This window comes from Panulirus ornatus, chromosome 47 (assembly GCF_036320965.1).
Source record: "Panulirus ornatus isolate Po-2019 chromosome 47, ASM3632096v1, whole genome shotgun sequence".
In the NCBI taxonomy this organism is placed as follows: domain Eukaryota; kingdom Metazoa; phylum Arthropoda; class Malacostraca; order Decapoda; family Palinuridae; genus Panulirus; species Panulirus ornatus.
This window is the reverse complement of record NC_092270.1, coordinates 5,697,536-5,717,178: the sequence shown is the minus strand read 5'-3', so window position 1 is coordinate 5,717,178 and position 19,643 is coordinate 5,697,536. Positions and strand designations below refer to the sequence as shown.

The following is a 19,643-nucleotide window of genomic DNA, read 5'->3' as shown; positions in this document are numbered from 1 at the left end:
AAGAGCAATGAAGAATTATTAAAGCTAAAGCAATAACAAACACAGAAAGATACAGATGGCTTCAGAAATGAAACTGCAAACTAAATACACCTAATCTTTTTCAAAGATCATCATTGTGCTGGAACAATGCTTAGCATTCAGAGCAAGTTAGACTTGCAACTAAGCCTGTTGTCAGGCAAAGATACAAGATGTTAGTTGGTATTATGGTGCAATTAGAGCTGGCCACTATTACATACTCCCAAACTATGTATGATATCATGTTATAGAAGACAACAGAAAAATAATTTTATAGACTCTTTTCTGGGATGAGATAGTAGAGGCTGAAGTTACTACAGCCATAATGTTTTGCATAGATAATATTTTGGACTTTCAGTCATAAACAAAGTATGAATATTATGGTAAAGTGGCCCCTAAGCCACTATAACAATTATAGCATCATAATGTGACCCTGAACTTCAACAGATAATTGATCACTTGTAGTTTAGCTCTTCATAAACTATACAAACAAAGACTTAACCTTTTTTGCCAAAGTCCACCTTTTGGCAGCTGCATCTCAGTTTCAAATTACTTTACATGGCAGCAGGAATACACTCATTCAGATATGCACCAATACAGAGGGAAGTATCTTAGAATGTACTTTCAACTCATTCTAGCTAAGCTCAGAAATCATTCCAACCTCATAACATAAAAATAGGTTAAACTTTTTATAATATCAAAGAAAGACAAAATACTTGGTTTTGACTGAATGAAGCGCAGCACAAAGAGGTCCTAAGAAAATGGGCTTTGTGGCCAAGAGTATCATTTCCAAACCATGGTATAACAAGTTATGATATAATATGTGTTAAAACCTTCCAACCATGCTGCACTTTTTGATATGTTATTCAGAAAGATCTACAAAACCAATTACAGATCCTCCACCTTTACTACAGATGAAATGTCAGTAACAAGTGACTGATGGACACAGAGCTTTGCCATCACACTAAATCCTGTCAGCAGTGATGGATATACTTAACTTCATCACATATGTATGTGTCAAAGTCAATGTAGCATGAAAAGGCTCTAATCACTAAACCACTGATACTTCAAATAGATTTAGTTAACTCTCTAACCCTGATACTGTGTTCTTCACACAAATAATTCATTAGAAAAATCATTATAAAAATCTAATGTTTAAAGGACTTTTCTTTGATCATCTTCACCTTAGAATACATAGTATGTTTAAAGTTACCCTTACAAATCTTGAAAATACTGAAGTTAAAAAGATAATATATCTTAAATACAATAACTTATGTCAATCATTTTTCATTCCATTTTCTGAATCCACAAATATATCTCACTAAGCAGAAGTAAATTCTTTTGTAAGGGACCAGATTAGTACATGCATGTAACTTATAAGGTATGGGACTCTTGCCATAACTCACCCATCGCCATCCAAATTAATTCTGGTATCAGCAAGAACTGGCAATACAAGTCCTAAGGAAGGTTTTTCCCCAGTAAAGTCCATGCCAAGTAAACAGTCCTCCTCCTTGTCTTGTCGCCCAATCCTTCCCACCACAGCCAAATAACGTACACGACCAATATGTTGTGACTCCAATCGGACAGCCTTAAACAAAAGTTACAGTTACAGGCACTGACTAAGCAAATCAAATGAACATTGAAGACCAAAAGAATCAGAGCATTATTTGACACATATGTCATTATTTAAATACAGAATAATGGTTGATGAGTATGATTACTTACTCCTCTTTTCTACAAAAAAACATGAAAATATCATTCTCAAACACATTAAAAAACACAGTATAACCAAAGCAAAGATATAAAAACATTAAGAATATACATGGTAGAGATGTACCATCATAGCATTCTTAAAATTTCCCTTGAAAGATATGAGCAAGTTAAGCAGTCTAGCAGGTTAAGATAATATTATACTTATTTCAAGTCCAAAACAAATGGGAAGAATGTTAATTAAAATAGAAAGAAGCAAGAGATTTTACATACAATAACTGACCCTGCATTTCTTTAAATATAGAAAGCAACATGGCTCAACCAAAATCGTGCCCTTATCATGACTATCTCAAATAAAAGAAAATGAGAGTGAGACAATGAGAATGAAAACATTAATTACAGCTCTAAGTATTTTGTATACCTATCAAAGGTATACAAACGTGGAATAATTATAAGATTATGAAAGAGGAGAATTCCATAGCTCTCTTGTTCAAGGAAAGGAGGGGGCTCAAATTCATGTCACACATAAACAAGTGTAAGTTGACAAGAATTTTCTGACCTTTTTCACAGAATATAACTAAAGCAATACTGCATCTGTGATCCTGACTGAAGACACACTGACCTGAATATCAGTAATGATCCTACATAAAGAATGAAAACCCTATGGAAGAGTTGAGAGGGTTTAACTTGAAATCTTCACTAACCATGTGTAAAGTGTCCCCTGGGCACAGCAAATGGAGCATAGCCTGTAGATGAGCCTGGATATCAGGGGGCGCTGTGCTCGTCCGACGACCTCGACCCAACTGACATTCATTTTTCGGAAGTAGTACTCCAAAACCTGGACATAAATAAGAGCTAACTTTTAACATTTTCAGCTAATGTACATGATAAAAAAAAAATACAAAGACATGTCTGAATTCCAAGTACTTAAATTATCAATGTATACCATAGTTTACATTACTCCCATTAGTTTTTAAGTCAAGTAGCATACGTCATATTTTCTGATATACTTTCAAACCTACAAAAGATTAACATCACTTGCATATTAAAGTATAAATAAAAAAAAAACATATACTGCAAAGTTATCAAAAAAAAGGTTACTCACCTTTAACTGCAAAGTAGTATTCACTCAGGCTGTAATAGACAAAACAAAATATAATCAGAAAATGAAGGAATAATATACCATTATTCTAATATATAGTCTTCCTTTCGTTCACATTATAAATACACCTCTGTACAATACATAAAATATACTAAAATAGGCCCTAAACATTATAATGCCTCCTCATGCTACCTGAGGTGTTTTCAGTATTCAAAACAAACATATTCCCTTCCAAAAAGGGGAAAATAATACATATATGCAAGTGAGGGCTCTAACACTGCATTACTCCCAAACCACACTTTTTAAAGATGAAATAATTTATCAAAACTCAAATATTTACAACACTCTTTTCTCTATCACTTTATCTTTCTTTTATTTTCTCTAAAACCTAAGTTTGAGAGAAAATGCAATTACATCTTTAGAATTTCCCTCTACATAAATGTCCTGAAAAAATTCCAAGATGTAAAAATACATGATATCCAAACAAAGGAGCATGCCTAGAAGAAAAATTTCCCATACAAGAAACATTTTCACTAACAGTAAGCAATATGCATTGAGAGTTAATATGTTCATCACTACCTTTCTTTCATCTCATTAACCATTTCTGATATTTACTTCAACAAACATAATATATTCCACCCACCTATTAAGAAAATTCAGATGTACTGAACCTTTACCCAGTAATCTAAGCATGATAGAAAATACAAAAATGCCAACCTGACAGACAAATAAGACTGGGAGAGAACATACAAAAAGGATTATAGAAGTAAAACTTCCTTTCTACATGCCTAGCAAGATGCTGAATACAATAGTAATTCTTCTTTTCAAAAGGTATGGAAATTGATAATTTTCAGTCACAAAGTTTATAACAGCAATACCCATTCTGAGCCAAACACAATAAGAATAATACAGATCTTGAGAATAATTGTAAGATTACTTTTTATAAAGTCCATGAATCATGAACAATGAAACTAATTCCTCTCAGATGAGGTTCTAAATGGTATAGGTTTCCTTTCACAACTATACTCCTTAAACTGTTATAAAAAATTCTTCACCTTTAAAAGTTAAAGCCAGAAGCAGGGAAGAAAATGCACTATTTTGTTAACCCATTACAACTACATTTCATTTCTTGTAACTTTTACTGTGTACTTATACTAGAAAAGATGAAGACATCTAGACCTTACGAATACCATACATTTATAATGCAGCACACTATAAGTTCAAATTCCACTTAAATGACTCAACACAGTAGGGAAATTTGAGGAGGATACAAGTTCTAACTAAAGTTCTAATTAAAGACAACAATAATGCCAGACAAATGAACATAAAACAAGCTTATCAGTGCACTTTCTGACACGAAAATGAGTTACAAAGCATGGTTTTGCAAATATTTTTAACATCTAACAAGTACAGCCAAAAGTAATCCAGAGATGACTGAATTCTTATAAGCCCAGTACATTTTTCATCTCTTTCAAGACATCTAATCCATTCTCATTTTCTAGCTAAATCAATGAAATTAAATGAAACTGAATAGCTTCCTTAACAAGCATTAAACATACCTCCTATCTTTCTGTTCTTCTTCTTCAGAATGCACTGAACTACCATACTCCTGAAAGAGACAGTAACATACATAAGTATAACAAACGTGAATAGATTTACATAAAGAAATTACAGCAGGAAACAGAGATAAAAAAGGAAAATTCATGAAATCTAGACCCAATCCACATTTTGACCAAACATTTTTAGATAGGAAAGTTTTCCTTGAGTTACAGTAGAAAAGCTCAAGACAAAGTAAGTAAAACACAAAAACAATACAACTCAGTTTTCACAAAAAGTAATTAAAATCGTCAATAACATCAATGTATTCCCCTGATAACAAACCTACAATCCCAGTCTTAAATAAATTCAAATAGGATAACAGCAAAGCAGAGCATCTCTAAATCTCACTAAAATTCACATAACATTGCTTTCTTTCATCCATCTAACCCCATACCAAGTCTCATACACGACACAATCTTCTAAAGAGGGATATAAAACAGATGAACCTTGCAGTGGTTTTTAACTATACTTTGAATTCATAAGTTTGCAAAGTATTATGAATCACACTCCGAAAAATTAAGTCATCTTTTGCGTATACATCACACAGCATTCATATACAACATTCCATACATATATCCTCCCACTTACCATAAAACTCAACTCTCATACTATAGAAAAGCAAAATATACTTACCAAACATCAAAACCTTGGCCACTTACGTTCTCCTCACATCAGTGATTTTTGAATTCTCAAATAATGAGCATATAACTAGGTCTCAGCTTCATCTGATCGTCTATATACACAACACTAAAGATGACAACACCGCCTTTGTTTTCAACCTATATTCATTAAGATATCAAAGATAAAACCTTATCATGTACATCACAAAAGAGAAACATTTTAAATTATTAAGTTCTGAGACTCAACTCATGCTTAAAAAGAGGTATAGTTTAACAATAAAAAAGACAAACAAATTCCTGGGCTCACGTACTTTAAAGGCAAATTGTTCTTTAAATAGCCCTTTAATGAAATGGTTAAGATATCATGAATATCATACTTAATGTCATCCCTCAATGGCAGGTCAAAAAGAGGCAAACTAACACAAAACCTGAGGAATTCTTCCTTCAGATCTGCTCAGACAGAGGCTTTTGTAGGAGGATCCCTCTCGCCCTGTCCACTTACCGAAGATGGTGGAGAACTGCTGACGCTTGGAGACCTCTGAACCGTCACTAACGCCATTATCTTACTAATTGGGTTTATTCCTCACCAAACACCCGATGTCTAAACTATTCACATCGCTATATCGTCGTGAATCTAGGCCAGAATAGTTCTAAGTAGTGCCATATTTACAATAACAAATTCCAGTAATATGACTCACTCCGGTGTCAACTTGATTCTATCTTTTTTTTGCTTTTAAACACATCTTTTTAAATACTGTTTTAATTCTAGATAATTATTTATTGTGTATGCATGTTTACTGTAATTTATTGATTGACTTTATTCAATTTTTTATGTTACTTTTTAAGAAAATATTTTGTTTCTGAACAAGTTTTAGCCTGTAACCCGCGGGGTTATCCATAATTCAATATTTACTTCAAAAACTGCCGTAAATAAAGTACAATACAAAAACAACTTACGGAAAAATATGACTCAATAAAGCTATCATACACAGCTTATAAAATAATTTATAATTAAGAAGCTAAATAAGGCAGCCAACGTTTTGATAAGCTGAGAACTTTGCTTTATATCTTTTGCCTGCGAACAAAGCCTTTATTCAATGAATCAGTGAATGGCAGCTGATTCATACAAAAACCCCATATGCAGAGGCATTTCACGTATTTTCCCCATGACCAAGTATTATATAACATTACTTCATCGAAAATATCATCAAAAGTGACATAAACAAAATTACCAAACTGGTTTAGAGCCTTTCAACGTTCATTCGTTTTATTTATCTTCGTCTGGCTAAACAGGTTTATCTATTTTTTGTAATATGGAAACGAATAACAGAATACAAAGAGATTACTTTTGTTCAAAATGGAGTCTGGTAGGATCAAAAATTGAGAAAAGAAAATCATTTATACGAATAACTGGTTGCTAAATGAACACATTTGTGTTGAGGGAGGAAAATGAGCTTTTGCTAATTTGAATCGGGATATTTCATCAGACATTTTATTATTTTGTATAAGGTTTTAGGGCAGATTTACCCTGTGATTGCCGCTGAAAAGCACTGTCTATGTAAAATATAGAGCCAAGTGATGACATCGCTGTACTCATCCTTTTCCAATCCATAACCCTTTATCGACTGTTCAGCTGAGTAGAGATACGAGGAATGGCGTCCGATCACCTTAGAAGACCTTCAGAGAGGTGGTGCAGTGACGCCATATTGTGAGCAGAGAGTAATGCATGGTCATGCATTGTATTTTGCATAAATCACCCCCCCTTGTGTATTTCCCTAAGGTACCAAACTATATACACTGGCCGACGACCGACTAAGGTGAGGTCATGTGGAGTTCATTACGACAGACAAATGAAGAGTAACATGATACTGTTCGGGAGTGTTGAGGGAATTGGCACTAACGCTGCGCTATTGATTTATAATGTCCTGAGGCACGTTCTACTCCCTAGCTTGGGGTTTATGCAATCGACCGGACTAACACACCCAATGCAGTTGTGAGTGCTTAAGATTTTACCCAGCTCACAAACTGACATTTATTCTTATTTGTAAGGTAATGGGTACTTTCATTACACCCCCATCTCTTGAACTTGGTGTGAAAAATAACGAAACGTTCCCAAATAACTTGATAATCAACTAAATGTTTATAAATGTCCCTGGTAATTATCATACGTAGCCAAATATTTGATAAGCATCATAAGGATTTCGATGGTGGTACGTAATAAGTCAGTTAATCTTTCCCAATGGATATACACTGTAAAATATCACTGCAATATGCCAGTCCGCTCAAAGGCGAAACTATAAGTAGTTTCTTTTGCTTCAATCCATATCTATTTCTCTACGGAGCACAAGATCTATTTTAGCACATTTGATAGCTGTTACGTTCACACCAGGAATTTTTTTTGATATGATAAGCACTGGATCATTTTACCCCACGCTTGCCCTTGTGGACGGCATTAAATCGGGCCCTTTCGGGAAAATGTTTTGGGCTTTCTTAAGCATTTTGCCCCACCATTAGCAATTCCATAAATGTTACCGTAAATTGATTTCAACATATCTACATACGAACCACAATTGGTCTACTATTTAAAGAAAAATGAATAAAAAAGAGGTATGTTGAAGTATGAGTTTCTTCTCTTAATAAACATTCATTCCATATCGTATCTCTTTTAGTAATTGAAGAAATGTCAATTTAAAAGACCTATATTGATGTATAAGTTTCTTCTCTTACTAGTTTTTTTCCCCCATATCGCTAAACTTTTATTATCCACAGAAACGTCAATTTAAAAGATCTATGTCGGGGTATGAGTTTCTTCTCTTATTAAATTTCTTTCCCTATTACTCTTTTCTTCAGACAAAAATCTTTTATAGAACATAGATATATATTTTGTATACGTATTCGCAGAATGATCTCCAGCGGAACATTACATGAATTATCATTCGCGTTTATTTCTATCATACATTGAAATATCACAAGGAAATGTCCATGTCCTTACTAACAAATACGTGCGCTTTATCAGAAATTCAGCCCTTACATTTTACTTCTAGACCTTAGCCTAAAAAATTGTAGGGCATAAGTTTCTTTATCCTTATCAAACCATTACCACAATACGTACTAATGTATCACCATGCAAATATTATAACCTGGCAGCAGCGACTTCTCGTCGCATTACGCTGTTCTAACGAAGATATTTCTATTTCTCTGCCTTTTCGCCAGTACCTCACGCTAACAGGATTCACTACCTGTATATGTTTACCTTGTACATACAACCTTATACATACGACCTGTATTCCTAGGAATGAAGGTTGTATATCCTGCCATTATGAATCAGTATATACGGGGCAGATGATCATACGTCGAGGCCAACTTCACCTGGAAACTTGAAGAAACGTAGAAATAATTGAAAGCCCATTCAAGAAAATAACCAATGATTTACACTTAAAGTTATCTGGCATCCACTGCTTATCTGCACAATATTTGAGAAATAAATATCTTATTATACACTGAACTGATGATCAATAGTGATAAGTTCAAGATAAATGAAAACCTCTCCGTCCGTGGGACTTCTACAGATCAGTTCTTACGACAGACGCATCACAAGATGTTTTCTACGGAATTCTATCGGCTTAATACAATTTCTAATGATTACTGATGACTCTAATACTGCCAAGATCAATCAGCACACATCGAAGCTAGACTTAATGCAATGGTTTCAAAAAGATTAACACTACATTATGGCGGTGGCTTGAGGTAAGGCACCTCTGGCAATGACTGGCCAAGAAAACATTATGAGGCTTTCCATCACCATTGGCATTACTACTATAATATTTTGCAGACGGAAAGGCAGATAGAATTAATATCACCACTACCATAATTACTCAATATATATATATATATATATATATATATATATATATATATATATATATATATATATATATATATATATACTAGAGAAAATTGTCCTAATAATCTCACGTCTTTTCTGCACCATATACCACACTTACCACTCGAGACAACTTTGTACAATAGAAACTAAATATTCGTATGTGTTAATGGATTTAATGGCCATCAAAGATTTAGTCACTCGTGATACACAAATCAGATATAGGTTTGAAAAAAATTATGTACAAACATTTCCGTAAACACTGAAAGATACGGCAATGTGCACTGCAATGTCGTCATAACTCCTCAATTTCAGTGGAGCTTGTTTTGCCCAAAATGTACCAGTTTACAGTCTATGATGGCGACTCTAAAGGAAGCTTTGAAGTAATTCATTATCAAGGCCATTTATGAGCATTTTAGAGAAACTTTAATTACCGAGATACGCCGCATCTACACTCAATTTTCTGTTATGTTCTCAAAATCATTAACGCTTAAGTTCAAAATTGCTCTAGAGCAGACCAGAAAATGTAAGAGGGTACTATGTTATTGTGTATATTAGACTTGTGAAAATAATGTGAACTGCACATACGACATTCCAATGAATTCTCTGAGGCACTTTTTATGTAGTGAAATATGGTTCTGTAGCCCCGTAGGTTCGATGCACAAACTGCTACAGGAATAGAAGTTACTAAAATTGGTAAATTCCCTTTAAGCATTATTTTAGTAAGAGAAACATCTTAAAAGTCATGAGGCATTACTCGTTTACGTGTACAGTACATAAGTATGTGTGTTACCGGACTCGGCCTGCAAAGGGTTACACCGAGATTGAGGTAATCTTCGACAAGGCTGTATCATCGGCAAAGTAAGAATGAGAAGGTTGAATTGATCGATGCAGGTCTTCAAAACGATCAAAGGGTCTAACAACATTTATTGAAAACAGTTACTTAAGGATATATCAATCGAATTTCACTCGTATCAATGGATAAAAAATCGTGGATAAACGTATTACTTTAAACAAAGGAATATCTTCTGCACTTCCTGAATAAGGAAGATACTCTCCATTGCTTAAAGTGCTCATATTGAAGATGCTCCACTTAGATATGCACCTCACTAAAGACACTGCACGTTCTCCATCGCCAGCCCTACACACTGCCACTCTGTCTGGCTTTCAATAGCACTGCCAGATTAAGCCTTAAATTCGTGGTGATTGAGTCAGAAAGAGGAATCTCAACTTGTATATCATGTATATCACAATAATGTAACTGATTCATGTGTCACACTTATCTACCTAAGCAGTGATACTAGTGTCCTTCAAGACCCACAAGCTTATGTATTTGATTTGAAAACCAGACTTCCTGTTTGCCTTGCTCCTCTCCATGCTCTCATGGGCAAGAAGACTGGTGATGGGTCTGAAACTGATTGGAGCTTTTACCCAAGTTTTTCACAACTGTTCAACATTTCACTCTTCTTTGGGTTAGTCGATGGAGTAAATCCAACTACACCCACTGTGAAAAGTATTGTATTCTCATGGCATTCGTCCAACTCCTTGCTCATACTTTAATCCTCACTATAACCAAAGCAGTTTTGCAGTACTATCAGGATAGAGAATCCTTCAAGAGGCTACCCCCATCCTCGTGGGTATGCACTCCCTACTTGCAAAATATATCCAATTTCTATGGATATCCTAACATGCTGTGCATAAGAATCATAACTGTATTCATAATCTTGCCAAAAATGCCTTTTTTTGCTTCCAACTCTTCCTACTAGCCTCATAGTTCATATCTGCATAAACAGACACACAAGCTCCATATGTATTCTTAATGCACTTGTTTCAAATAATACTGTAAATTGTTGCCGACTTAAGATCACCCATCATTGTTAAGGTTAAGAAAACAAAGGGATTACACATACTTTTAAATATGAAAAGAAATGTTTACAACATATCAAACATAAACCTTGGATTACAGACTCTTGTTCTATATGTATAGTTCTGTCTCAGCAAAAGACAGACATTCTATTCAATGGTAAAACTTAGCATGTGTTCCATTGTAGTACTTCAAAACTAATAAAAAATCATGTATATGCAGGATGACATGGTAGAACTTTTTTAAAGAAATACAAATTACAATACAATAAACCCTAAAAATATAAAATTATTACATGGGAACCTGTGTTATATTGAAGTGTGTTATTCTTACAGAATACATTTAAAAAAATGCATTCTAAATCCCTCAAAAATACTTCTACAGCCCTGTACAAGAAGTTATTCTGAACAGATAACCTCCCCAAGCCAAAAATCAATATTTCATTGTTCAATGAGGACAATGAAATAGTATTCAAACTATTCTAATGTGGGTTCAGCTATTTTGTATCTAGTAAACTGATGACAATAGCATGATCGTATAGATAAATTAACCACAGAAAAGCATGACCATATTCAATAGCCTGGTTCTGTATTCATATCTCTAAAGTACTATCCCTAGTATTTCCAGAAGTCATTATATCATACTGACTAGTAAAGACTGAAAGCAAGTATGCAACTATTAACCACAGATCTTAGTAACAAACAGTCACTCCTTATTTTGTATTTTCTGGGATGTGTCCAAACATGCATGGGCTTCAACAGATGTTTTCTCACCTCCCCACTACTACGAAATTTTGCCTTGTTTTCAGGAGTAATTGCAGATGTGAACCCAAGATATAAAAAAGTATCTTTTGACCTTCCATAGACAAATAGGGTTAGGGTCCCTAGCTTGGAAACATTTCAACAGTATTCCAAAAAAAAAGAAACTAACTTACGAAGAACACTTGGGTTGATGAAAGATCTATGGTCAGAATTTCTTTTGGAATAAACAAAGTACAGGGTTAAAACTCACATGCTTAAATGGCAATTTTGCTTAGGTCAATAAAGTTCAAATTGCACAACATAAGCTTGCATGCACATACCCGAGAGTCCTTCAGACCTATCATGCAATGTGAACATATACTGAATTCAAGGTAAATAGTCAAATCTGCCAGTGAGTCTAGTCTTTTGAGACACCATGTACATCAACAATATAGCACCATTCTTTCTAGGAGATTAAGCATATGAAAAAAATATAGACACTGAGCTCCTGGCTGTAAAAAAAGACAATGGCAAGACACCCAACCACCTGCTTCCGCTATTGTTTAAGCTATCTGAGGCTCAGTATCAATTGCTTCACACATTGCCACGTCTCATGTTTACCTTTCTTAAAATCATATCCATCATGTACTGGATTTCCATTCTCTAAATTTTTCATTTTTAGGGTTTACTGTATAGAGGTCAATGTTGAAGATAAGGAATAAATATCTTAAACAAATAAAGTGAAATATTATCACTTTATTATTATCTATATGTACTTTCATCACCATCACCATCTCCTCTCTCCATTAACTTCAGTAACTCTAAGATGTATCCTTCCTCCTCCTGAAAAAAGAAACTAATTCAAATATCTTTAAAACTTAGGGAACTTTCTTTATTCAATCCAACTGCTCCTCCCACCTTAGCAAGATAGTGTTAGGAACAAAAGAAAAATGGCCTAATCTCCAAACATAATTCTAACTGTCATGTGAATGTGTGCAAGTGAGTTCATCATTCATGCAATCCTAACGCTACCTTACTAAAGTGGAAAAAGAATTCGGACACAGGAAAAAGTGCTACATTAGCTGAAGGCAAAATCTACTAAAAGGTGACCATTGTGGCAGCAATGGAGTTGCCTTAATGTCTTTCCGAAGCTCTTCTGATGCAACTTACACTTACTCCCAAATATAATCAACTCTTAACAGCAATCAACTTGCATGTTCTGCCTCAACCTTCAGTAATATCTTAAGTATCTGTGACATACCTATAATTCTTTATTATTTGACAAACAACCATTCATCTGTTCACTTCAAATGTAAGCATCACCCATGAATCAGTACCTTTAAATCCTTAACAACTGTACAACAATATCTTCATATCAACATCCTACTAAAAGTTAAATATAATACTCAAGATATACAATTCTTACCTGTGTTTCCTCCTTGTCTTTGATGTCATCAAGTCTCAACTTTAAATGTTCTGATACATGGAGCTCAGGCCTCAAACACTCAGCAAGTGCGAGTGGATAAGATGATACTAAACCAAGCAGAGCTGCTGTACAATGCTCTCGGGAAATGCTGTCTGTCTCATCATTGCTCAGTATTGTTGTTAACTGCTCGACATATCCCATGGATACTAACGTAGCTAAAAAATTAAAATAAATCAATTGAAAAATACAAAAACTGAAAAAGTGACTAATGTGTTAATGAACTGATATGACAAAGTACCAGATACTTAATGAACAACTCAACTTTCAATATACCTTGTGCTCATTTTGGTGCTTCCTCTCTATCTCTACCACTTGGTTTTAAAACCAAGTTTCTCTGCTGTTCTTCAAGGCTACAGCCTGCAAGCCTACAAATTAACTACAATTTGGTTGATCTGATGTACTTTACAGATAATTATCCGGTAGGTTTCTAAATTTCTCCATTGGGTGGTCTGACATTTTCTAATAATTGTCAGTAGGGAGCAAAACACATACAAGCTCCAGATATTCATAACGTTACCTCAACGTATTTATAACATGTTTTGACTGGAATGAATAAGAAATTATTTTTCCTTAAGTGCCTTCAAGACGTCTCACCATGTAAAGTCTTCTATGAAAATTCTTACAATCTGCAAAAAAATTATGGTACCTCGCAACCACACAGCAATGAATTCAAAGTAACACTCTCAGTAACTCTTTTATGTTTATGCTAGTCAAGATCTCTCTCTCTTTGTATATTATACATAATCTATAAAAGTTTGTTGAATTAGTCTTGATACCCCTAACCTGAAGCCTTGTAAACTTTAAAGATTTTTTTTCGTAACAACAGTTTTCTTTCAGGTATGTATTATCCAAATGATGCTATCAGAATGCACTAATAGGAATATGCCCCATATTACATTTCTCTTGTTAATTTGCACTTCTGACCTCTTCATAACATTAGTCTGATATTCTGCCGTATAAAGCATCTGCAGCACTTTTATTTCATTATACACTCTTAACAGCAATTTTGGCTTTTCTTTAAGTATCCACCAAAAATATCATAAAATTCCAACTATCTGCCTTGACACCTTATCAAACTACAGACCCTTAGCTACACTCATAGCTGATTATACTCATTACTACTTACTTTCCTCCCGCAAGAACTCCTACTATAGAACTCCCACAGCAGAAATGAAGCTGGTCTTGTCCACCAGGGGAGCCCAAAGATCAAGAAGTGTGATGATGTTGTGTGTTTGTCTGTGTGAGATGAGTGCAATAGAGTTAAGAAGTAAGTGTAAAGTGTTTTCAATATGAAAGCTGCATCATAAACCTAGCTAAACAAGTAATTACAATGTTCCATGTTTTCAACAAAGATTTGGATCAAATTTCAATGCCATTCTGTACTGGTACAAAACTATCTGCAATGGTAGACACAAAGCTCATAACTTAAGTTAGGGACCTACATTAAGCTGCACCTTTTGCATAAGGGTGTCATCTTTAAAAGTAGGAGTGGGAGTAGTGTCAATCTTTTCTGGATAAGAACTCTTATTAGTTTCTTGAGGATACTTTACTTTCAAAGCCTTATCAAGTACCAAGATTTAATTTCATAAAGACATCCCTTGATTCAGCTGTCAGAATAATTCCATACATAATATTACCAGTTCCTGCTACTACCTCCATGAAAAAGAAAAGGGCAATCAAGTATGAATAATATATCATTTTTGTAATGATATAAATATGCTAATCATAGAATCTATTACCTCTCTCTTCAATTTCATGCAACCTCTTCTGTGCCCTAAATGCATGTATATGTTTCATCACTTGCCCATAAAATCAAATTCTTTACAATATAATATGCAGAGATAATACTGAAAACTTACCTTTGTGAGAGTCATTTCCTCTAACAAGCTTATTTAGAAGAAATGCTGATTTGACAACCAGTTTCTCCACACCAGATTGCATTGCACGCATCAAGTATGAAGAGCCATCTGCTTCAAAGAATTCTGCTTCTCCTTTTGGGCAGTCTCGAATAAGACCTGTCAAGAAGAGTATGAATATGATATTTCTGTTGTGTATCTTTCTTTTCATATCTATTCATACTCTCAATATTCCTTAATGATATCTGGGTGCTCATGCAGTACTTCATTCATAAACTTGTCCCACTCATTTCACTTCTGGACAATGCAACCTTCCAATACCTAATTTTTCCTCACCTCCATATCAAATCTACATAATTTTCATTACTTAAACAATTGCTGCAATCATAAAACATATCTTCCTTACAATTTATCATTCCTCACTCTTTCCAATACTATGTTTTCCTCCAGACCCGTACAAGCAGACTCACCTATATGGATTTCAAATCTTTGCATGCTCCTAAAAAATACAGTGCCTAGATTGATCCCTTGAATTCTGCTGAGTATTTTATAAACAAAGATACATTCCTCCAAATAATGACAGCTTTTTATCAAAGTAATAATTTTTCATGTTAAGAGTATTTCAGCTGGTCAGTATTGACAATTTTCATGCAAATCACTGCAAGAGTAGTTCTATACAATGAGTTAATCCACTCCTCATTCCAGAGCACCAACAAACCTACACAACCACTACTGGTAATTGTCTTTGTTTCACAAAACCTATATAAAATTATTTGTTCTAATTTCATAAGACTAACAAATAATATCTTTATGCCTGCCCTGAACCTCATAGAATACTGCCTTGGAACCAATCCGCAACATAAACACTTACATGATAGAGCATACAGGGCTTTGACTCTTGCCTGTCTGTCTTCATCAGTATCTAACATATGAAGCAAAACCGGCATAATATTTAATGAGAGCATATTTTCCTGGCAATATAAGTCATTCTGACATATATCTCCGATTAAACTGGCAGCACCAATACGTAGAGATGTGTGGGGTGAATCTAGGCATCGGATGAGAACAGGAAAGCCACCCATTTTGTGAACATCTGAAAAAAACAAACAACTGTAATACAATTGTACTAGATTACTCTTTGTGTGTTCAGTACCTGGTTGAATACTAGAAGAGTGTATAATGTTCAAAGTCCGACTTCCTGACCAATTAAATTCTGAACTAAAAATACCCCTTAAAGATAAGGCGACAAGTAATTTCTAAAATCACATTAGCATAACCACTTACAGATGAAGCCTGGTAAAGGATACTAACAATCTATACAACTTGACTAACACCATCTCAACACATCAAAAGACCCCTCACATACAAGATGCAAGTTTCAAAATCCTACATGTGCCTCTCATGGACATATGCACAGTGTAACAACAATTCTTGATCTGTGGTCCTGTCCAGTGGAAATGATCAGCTTCCTGTTTTCTGTGGAAGGACAGTGTGCAAGCATGTATATATTACCAAGTATACCATGCGATTCTAACCTCCAGTAATTACAATAAATTTCAACTCTGTTTTCTTGTACATCCAGATGACCCCCGACTTACAATGGTTCGACTTACAATGGTGAGATATTCAACACTTTATTATAAAATAGGCTATGTGTTAGATGATTTTGTCCAACTGTAGGCTTATGTAAGTGTTCTGAGAACATTTATGGTAGGCTAGGCTACGCTATGATGTTTGGTAGGTTTGATGTACAGTATTAAATGTATTTTCGATTTACAATATTTTCACCTTACAATGGGTCCATCGGAATGTAACCCCATTGTAAGTCAAGGAGCATCTGTAGTGGAATGATCACAGCTTTCATTCAACCATCAGGTAGGCAGCCACTTTTCAAGCTGTCACTTACCCATAGCATTATTGAGGTCATCTACATATTCCCCAATCATTTCCATAGCTTCTTCCTGCTCAGTTACATCTTCCCCTGGCATTGTAACTGCTTCACTGCATAAGGTCTTCACACCCTCTGCTAGTTTCCTAACCACATCTACTGTCAGTGACCTTAGTGCCTCCTCAAGAAATGCCCGACGCTGGGGAATAAATGTATAACAATATCATGAGTCATAAAGAGAAATAACATTACCAAGTATGCTGAAATGTTATAAACGTCACAGAAAGAAGTAGCACAAAAGGTGTTCGCAAGCTTAATCAATTGAATTTTTCTCTAAGTACAGTACTCATTTATTCAGTGATGGATACATTTAGCATCATCTTCTTCAAAAGAGATATGTCTTTTACACTAGCTGAATAAAAAATCTGAAGGAAGGCTGACTGTGTCCAACAGTGAGAGATAATTATAATACATGCAGGTGACAGTTACTAAAATATGTACTAACTTACTTCCCGTTCTGGTATATTGAAAATTCTGTATATCTGTGAATCTAGGGAACTAGTCCAGGCATATACCAAACACTACTGATGTTGACAAAACTGTAAAACATTAATGCTTTGCTGACATTCATTCCTTCAGTGAGAGTAAACATCAACAATGTTAAAGGTAATACAGAAAATGGACTAATTCAAAATCTAATCAGCCTAAAACTAGAAGCGATCAATGCAGAGACATCTCTAATGAGTGAGCATTTAAGAACAAATGCGGTCATATAACCAAAATATGATTGCACAGAAAAACTCAGCCACACACTTGGGACTAGTGCATGCTTCAAAAAAGGAAAAGTTTTAGTTTTCAAATAGGGAAAATAATGAAAAAAGCATATACGTAAATTCAGGTAAAATTCTTGAAAATGCGAGGAGAGATACCTCTGGTCCATATGCCTTTTATGTGTCAGAGAGATGAATGCTTCCTCAATCTTGGAAAAAGGTGTTCATAGGAAGAAGCAAACCTTTACTAAGAGGTCAAGTCTATACTGAATTTAAGATCTCTACCACATCCCATAAAGGTCATGAAAAAAATACATATGAAGTAAGACTTTACAAATCATTCATTCATATTAAACTATAAAATCTATGCTATTTCAGTCACGACCATAAACACCCACTTACCAATTTCTGTACCATTACAATGAAATTTACTATTTTTCAAATACATTATAAGTAAGTAGCATGACTGACATAATAAGCAATCACACAAACCAACTTACCTGTGGGTCCATTTCTTGCACCTGTGATGAGCCTGTTGGATCTTCTCTGGCTGTTATTTCTGTGCAGAAATTCAGAAGTCCTTGCATATTATGTGGCTGTCTTGAGCCATCACCTTCTCTTTCTGACATCTTGATGAGGTTAAGCACTATAATGCACCGCCTAGTAGGAAAACAATTAATACATGAACAGTTTATAGACACACACCAAAAACAAAATATAACCCTACATAAGAGCAAAAAGAGAGGCCTTACGTAAATGGGCTAAAAATCCTTCAACACCATTAAGTAATGATGAATAAGCATCACACAGCCATCACAGGTGGATAATGAAAGATTACTGGTCAAGAGGATGAGGATGTATGGCCCTCTACATACTTTCTTGTGTCAGAAGCAAGCACTTTAGACTGATACTCACCTTGTGGTAAGACACAAATACAATTATAGGTTTAATTTGACTAAAACATTTGAAATTAGAGTAAATGTCAACTACTAAGGAAAGTTAGATGAGGAGATAAGTCGTTTTCATTTCTATTGTATTTTCCTATTTTCGTATATATTAACCCCACATTCTCCCTCATCTTCAGAACCCTCCCCAGTATCACCAAATCTTTAACCATATATCTAAAAATAATGATGTTTCACTTACTGTATTCCCTCAACACTATACTACAGTTGCAAACAAAAATTAACCACATGCTAAACGATTAGAGTGAGCATTGCTTCAGCAAAGCACTACCAGTATGCTATAGGGCTGTAGACCCAGCCTGACTTACCATTAGCTCTAACCTAAAGTTACATCACCCTAACCTAATGTCTCATACAATGTATTTCTCCTCTGATTCAGACAGTTCTCATCTTAAATCTAAACAGCCTCATGTGTTTGAAAGCACAGAAGAGTACTTTAATATTTCACACATACATATAATATCAAAGCCAATAAATAACCTATTACGGTTAGAAGAGTTACACTGGGAAAAAACCACTTGACGTTACTTACCTATGTCAATGTCCTCTTATTTCCTCGCCTCAAAGTTATTTCGACTCAAGTACGTCAACGAAGTACGATATAATACTTAATACAATTGCCTATGTGAATTCCTTACTCCATGAGCGACTGTACATACAAATATAAAGAGAACTTTGGGATGGAAGCGGAGGAGAATCCCATCCTCTATATACCCTTCCGTGACACTGGGATAAAACACTGGAGCCTTTAATGGCAACACTGCCCCGTGCTGTGGAAGACTCCAGTAAGATCGAGAACTCCATTGATCTGTATATGATCTCAGCAATGTCTTGGTACACATGAACGAGACGTTTGAAATTGCCCCATCGATTATTAAAAGTTTGCGCTTGTTGGTCTAATGACCCTTTTAGAGTATATGTGAGCTTTGGGCCCAAATGATCAGCCAATAATCAAGAGCGCTGGTCTCTCTCTCTCTCTCTCTCTCCATCCCATTGTGGGGGGAGGGGAGAGGCCAGATGCGTTATAGAGAACTTTCAACCAAAATCCATATTAAGATTTATCAAGATCGTCTCAATTTCTTGTTATGTACCTGGTAAAGTAAGGAGTTCTTAAATCTTCAATAAGTGAGCTGAATTCTACTCAC

At 34.9% G+C, this 19,643-nt stretch overlaps 2 protein-coding genes across 2 annotated transcripts in view; both read right to left on the bottom strand.

Moving 5' to 3' along the window:
* The window catches only part of ssh (Protein phosphatase Slingshot), a 185,175-nt gene extending 179,455 nt beyond the window's left edge, over positions 1-5,720 (bottom strand). Inside the window, exons 1-5 of the mRNA XM_071689541.1 lie at positions 5,549-5,720; positions 4,387-4,436; positions 2,831-2,859; positions 2,430-2,563; positions 1,422-1,603 (exon numbers count right to left, since the gene is read on the bottom strand). Of these exons, the coding sequence (XP_071545642.1) occupies positions 1,422-1,603; positions 2,430-2,563; positions 2,831-2,859; positions 4,387-4,436; positions 5,549-5,605 (452 nt within the window). The 5' untranslated portion in view covers positions 5,606-5,720. The remainder of the gene's footprint in view (positions 1-1,421; positions 1,604-2,429; positions 2,564-2,830; positions 2,860-4,386; positions 4,437-5,548) is intronic.
* Positions 5,721-10,828: 5,108 nt separating this feature from the next.
* On the bottom strand, positions 10,829-19,239 carry LOC139763466 (hsp70-binding protein 1). Its single transcript, XM_071689539.1, has 7 exons — positions 19,031-19,239; positions 18,034-18,193; positions 16,782-16,962; positions 15,747-15,968; positions 14,879-15,034; positions 12,960-13,174; positions 10,829-12,376 (listed from the first exon to the last, which is right to left on the bottom strand). The coding sequence occupies exons 2-7, from the start codon at positions 18,160-18,162 to the stop codon at positions 12,296-12,298; spliced, it is 984 nt and encodes a 327-aa protein (XP_071545640.1). The 5' UTR covers positions 18,163-18,193; positions 19,031-19,239; the 3' UTR covers positions 10,829-12,295.
* Between the last annotated feature and the right edge of the window lie 404 nt (positions 19,240-19,643).

Coding starts and splice junctions, on each gene's coding strand:
- LOC139763466 (XM_071689539.1), bottom strand. CDS start 18,162: ATGTCAGAAAGAGAAGGTGATGGCTCAAGACAGCCACATAATATGCAA. Junction 15,969..16,781: donor TGACCTCAATAATGCTATGG/GTAAGTGACAGC, acceptor TGTTTTTTTCAG/ATGTTCACAAAATGGGTGGC. Junction 12,377..12,959: donor AAGACAAGGAGGAAACACAG/GTAAGAATTGTA, acceptor TTCTTTTTTCAG/GAGGAGGAAGGATACATCTT.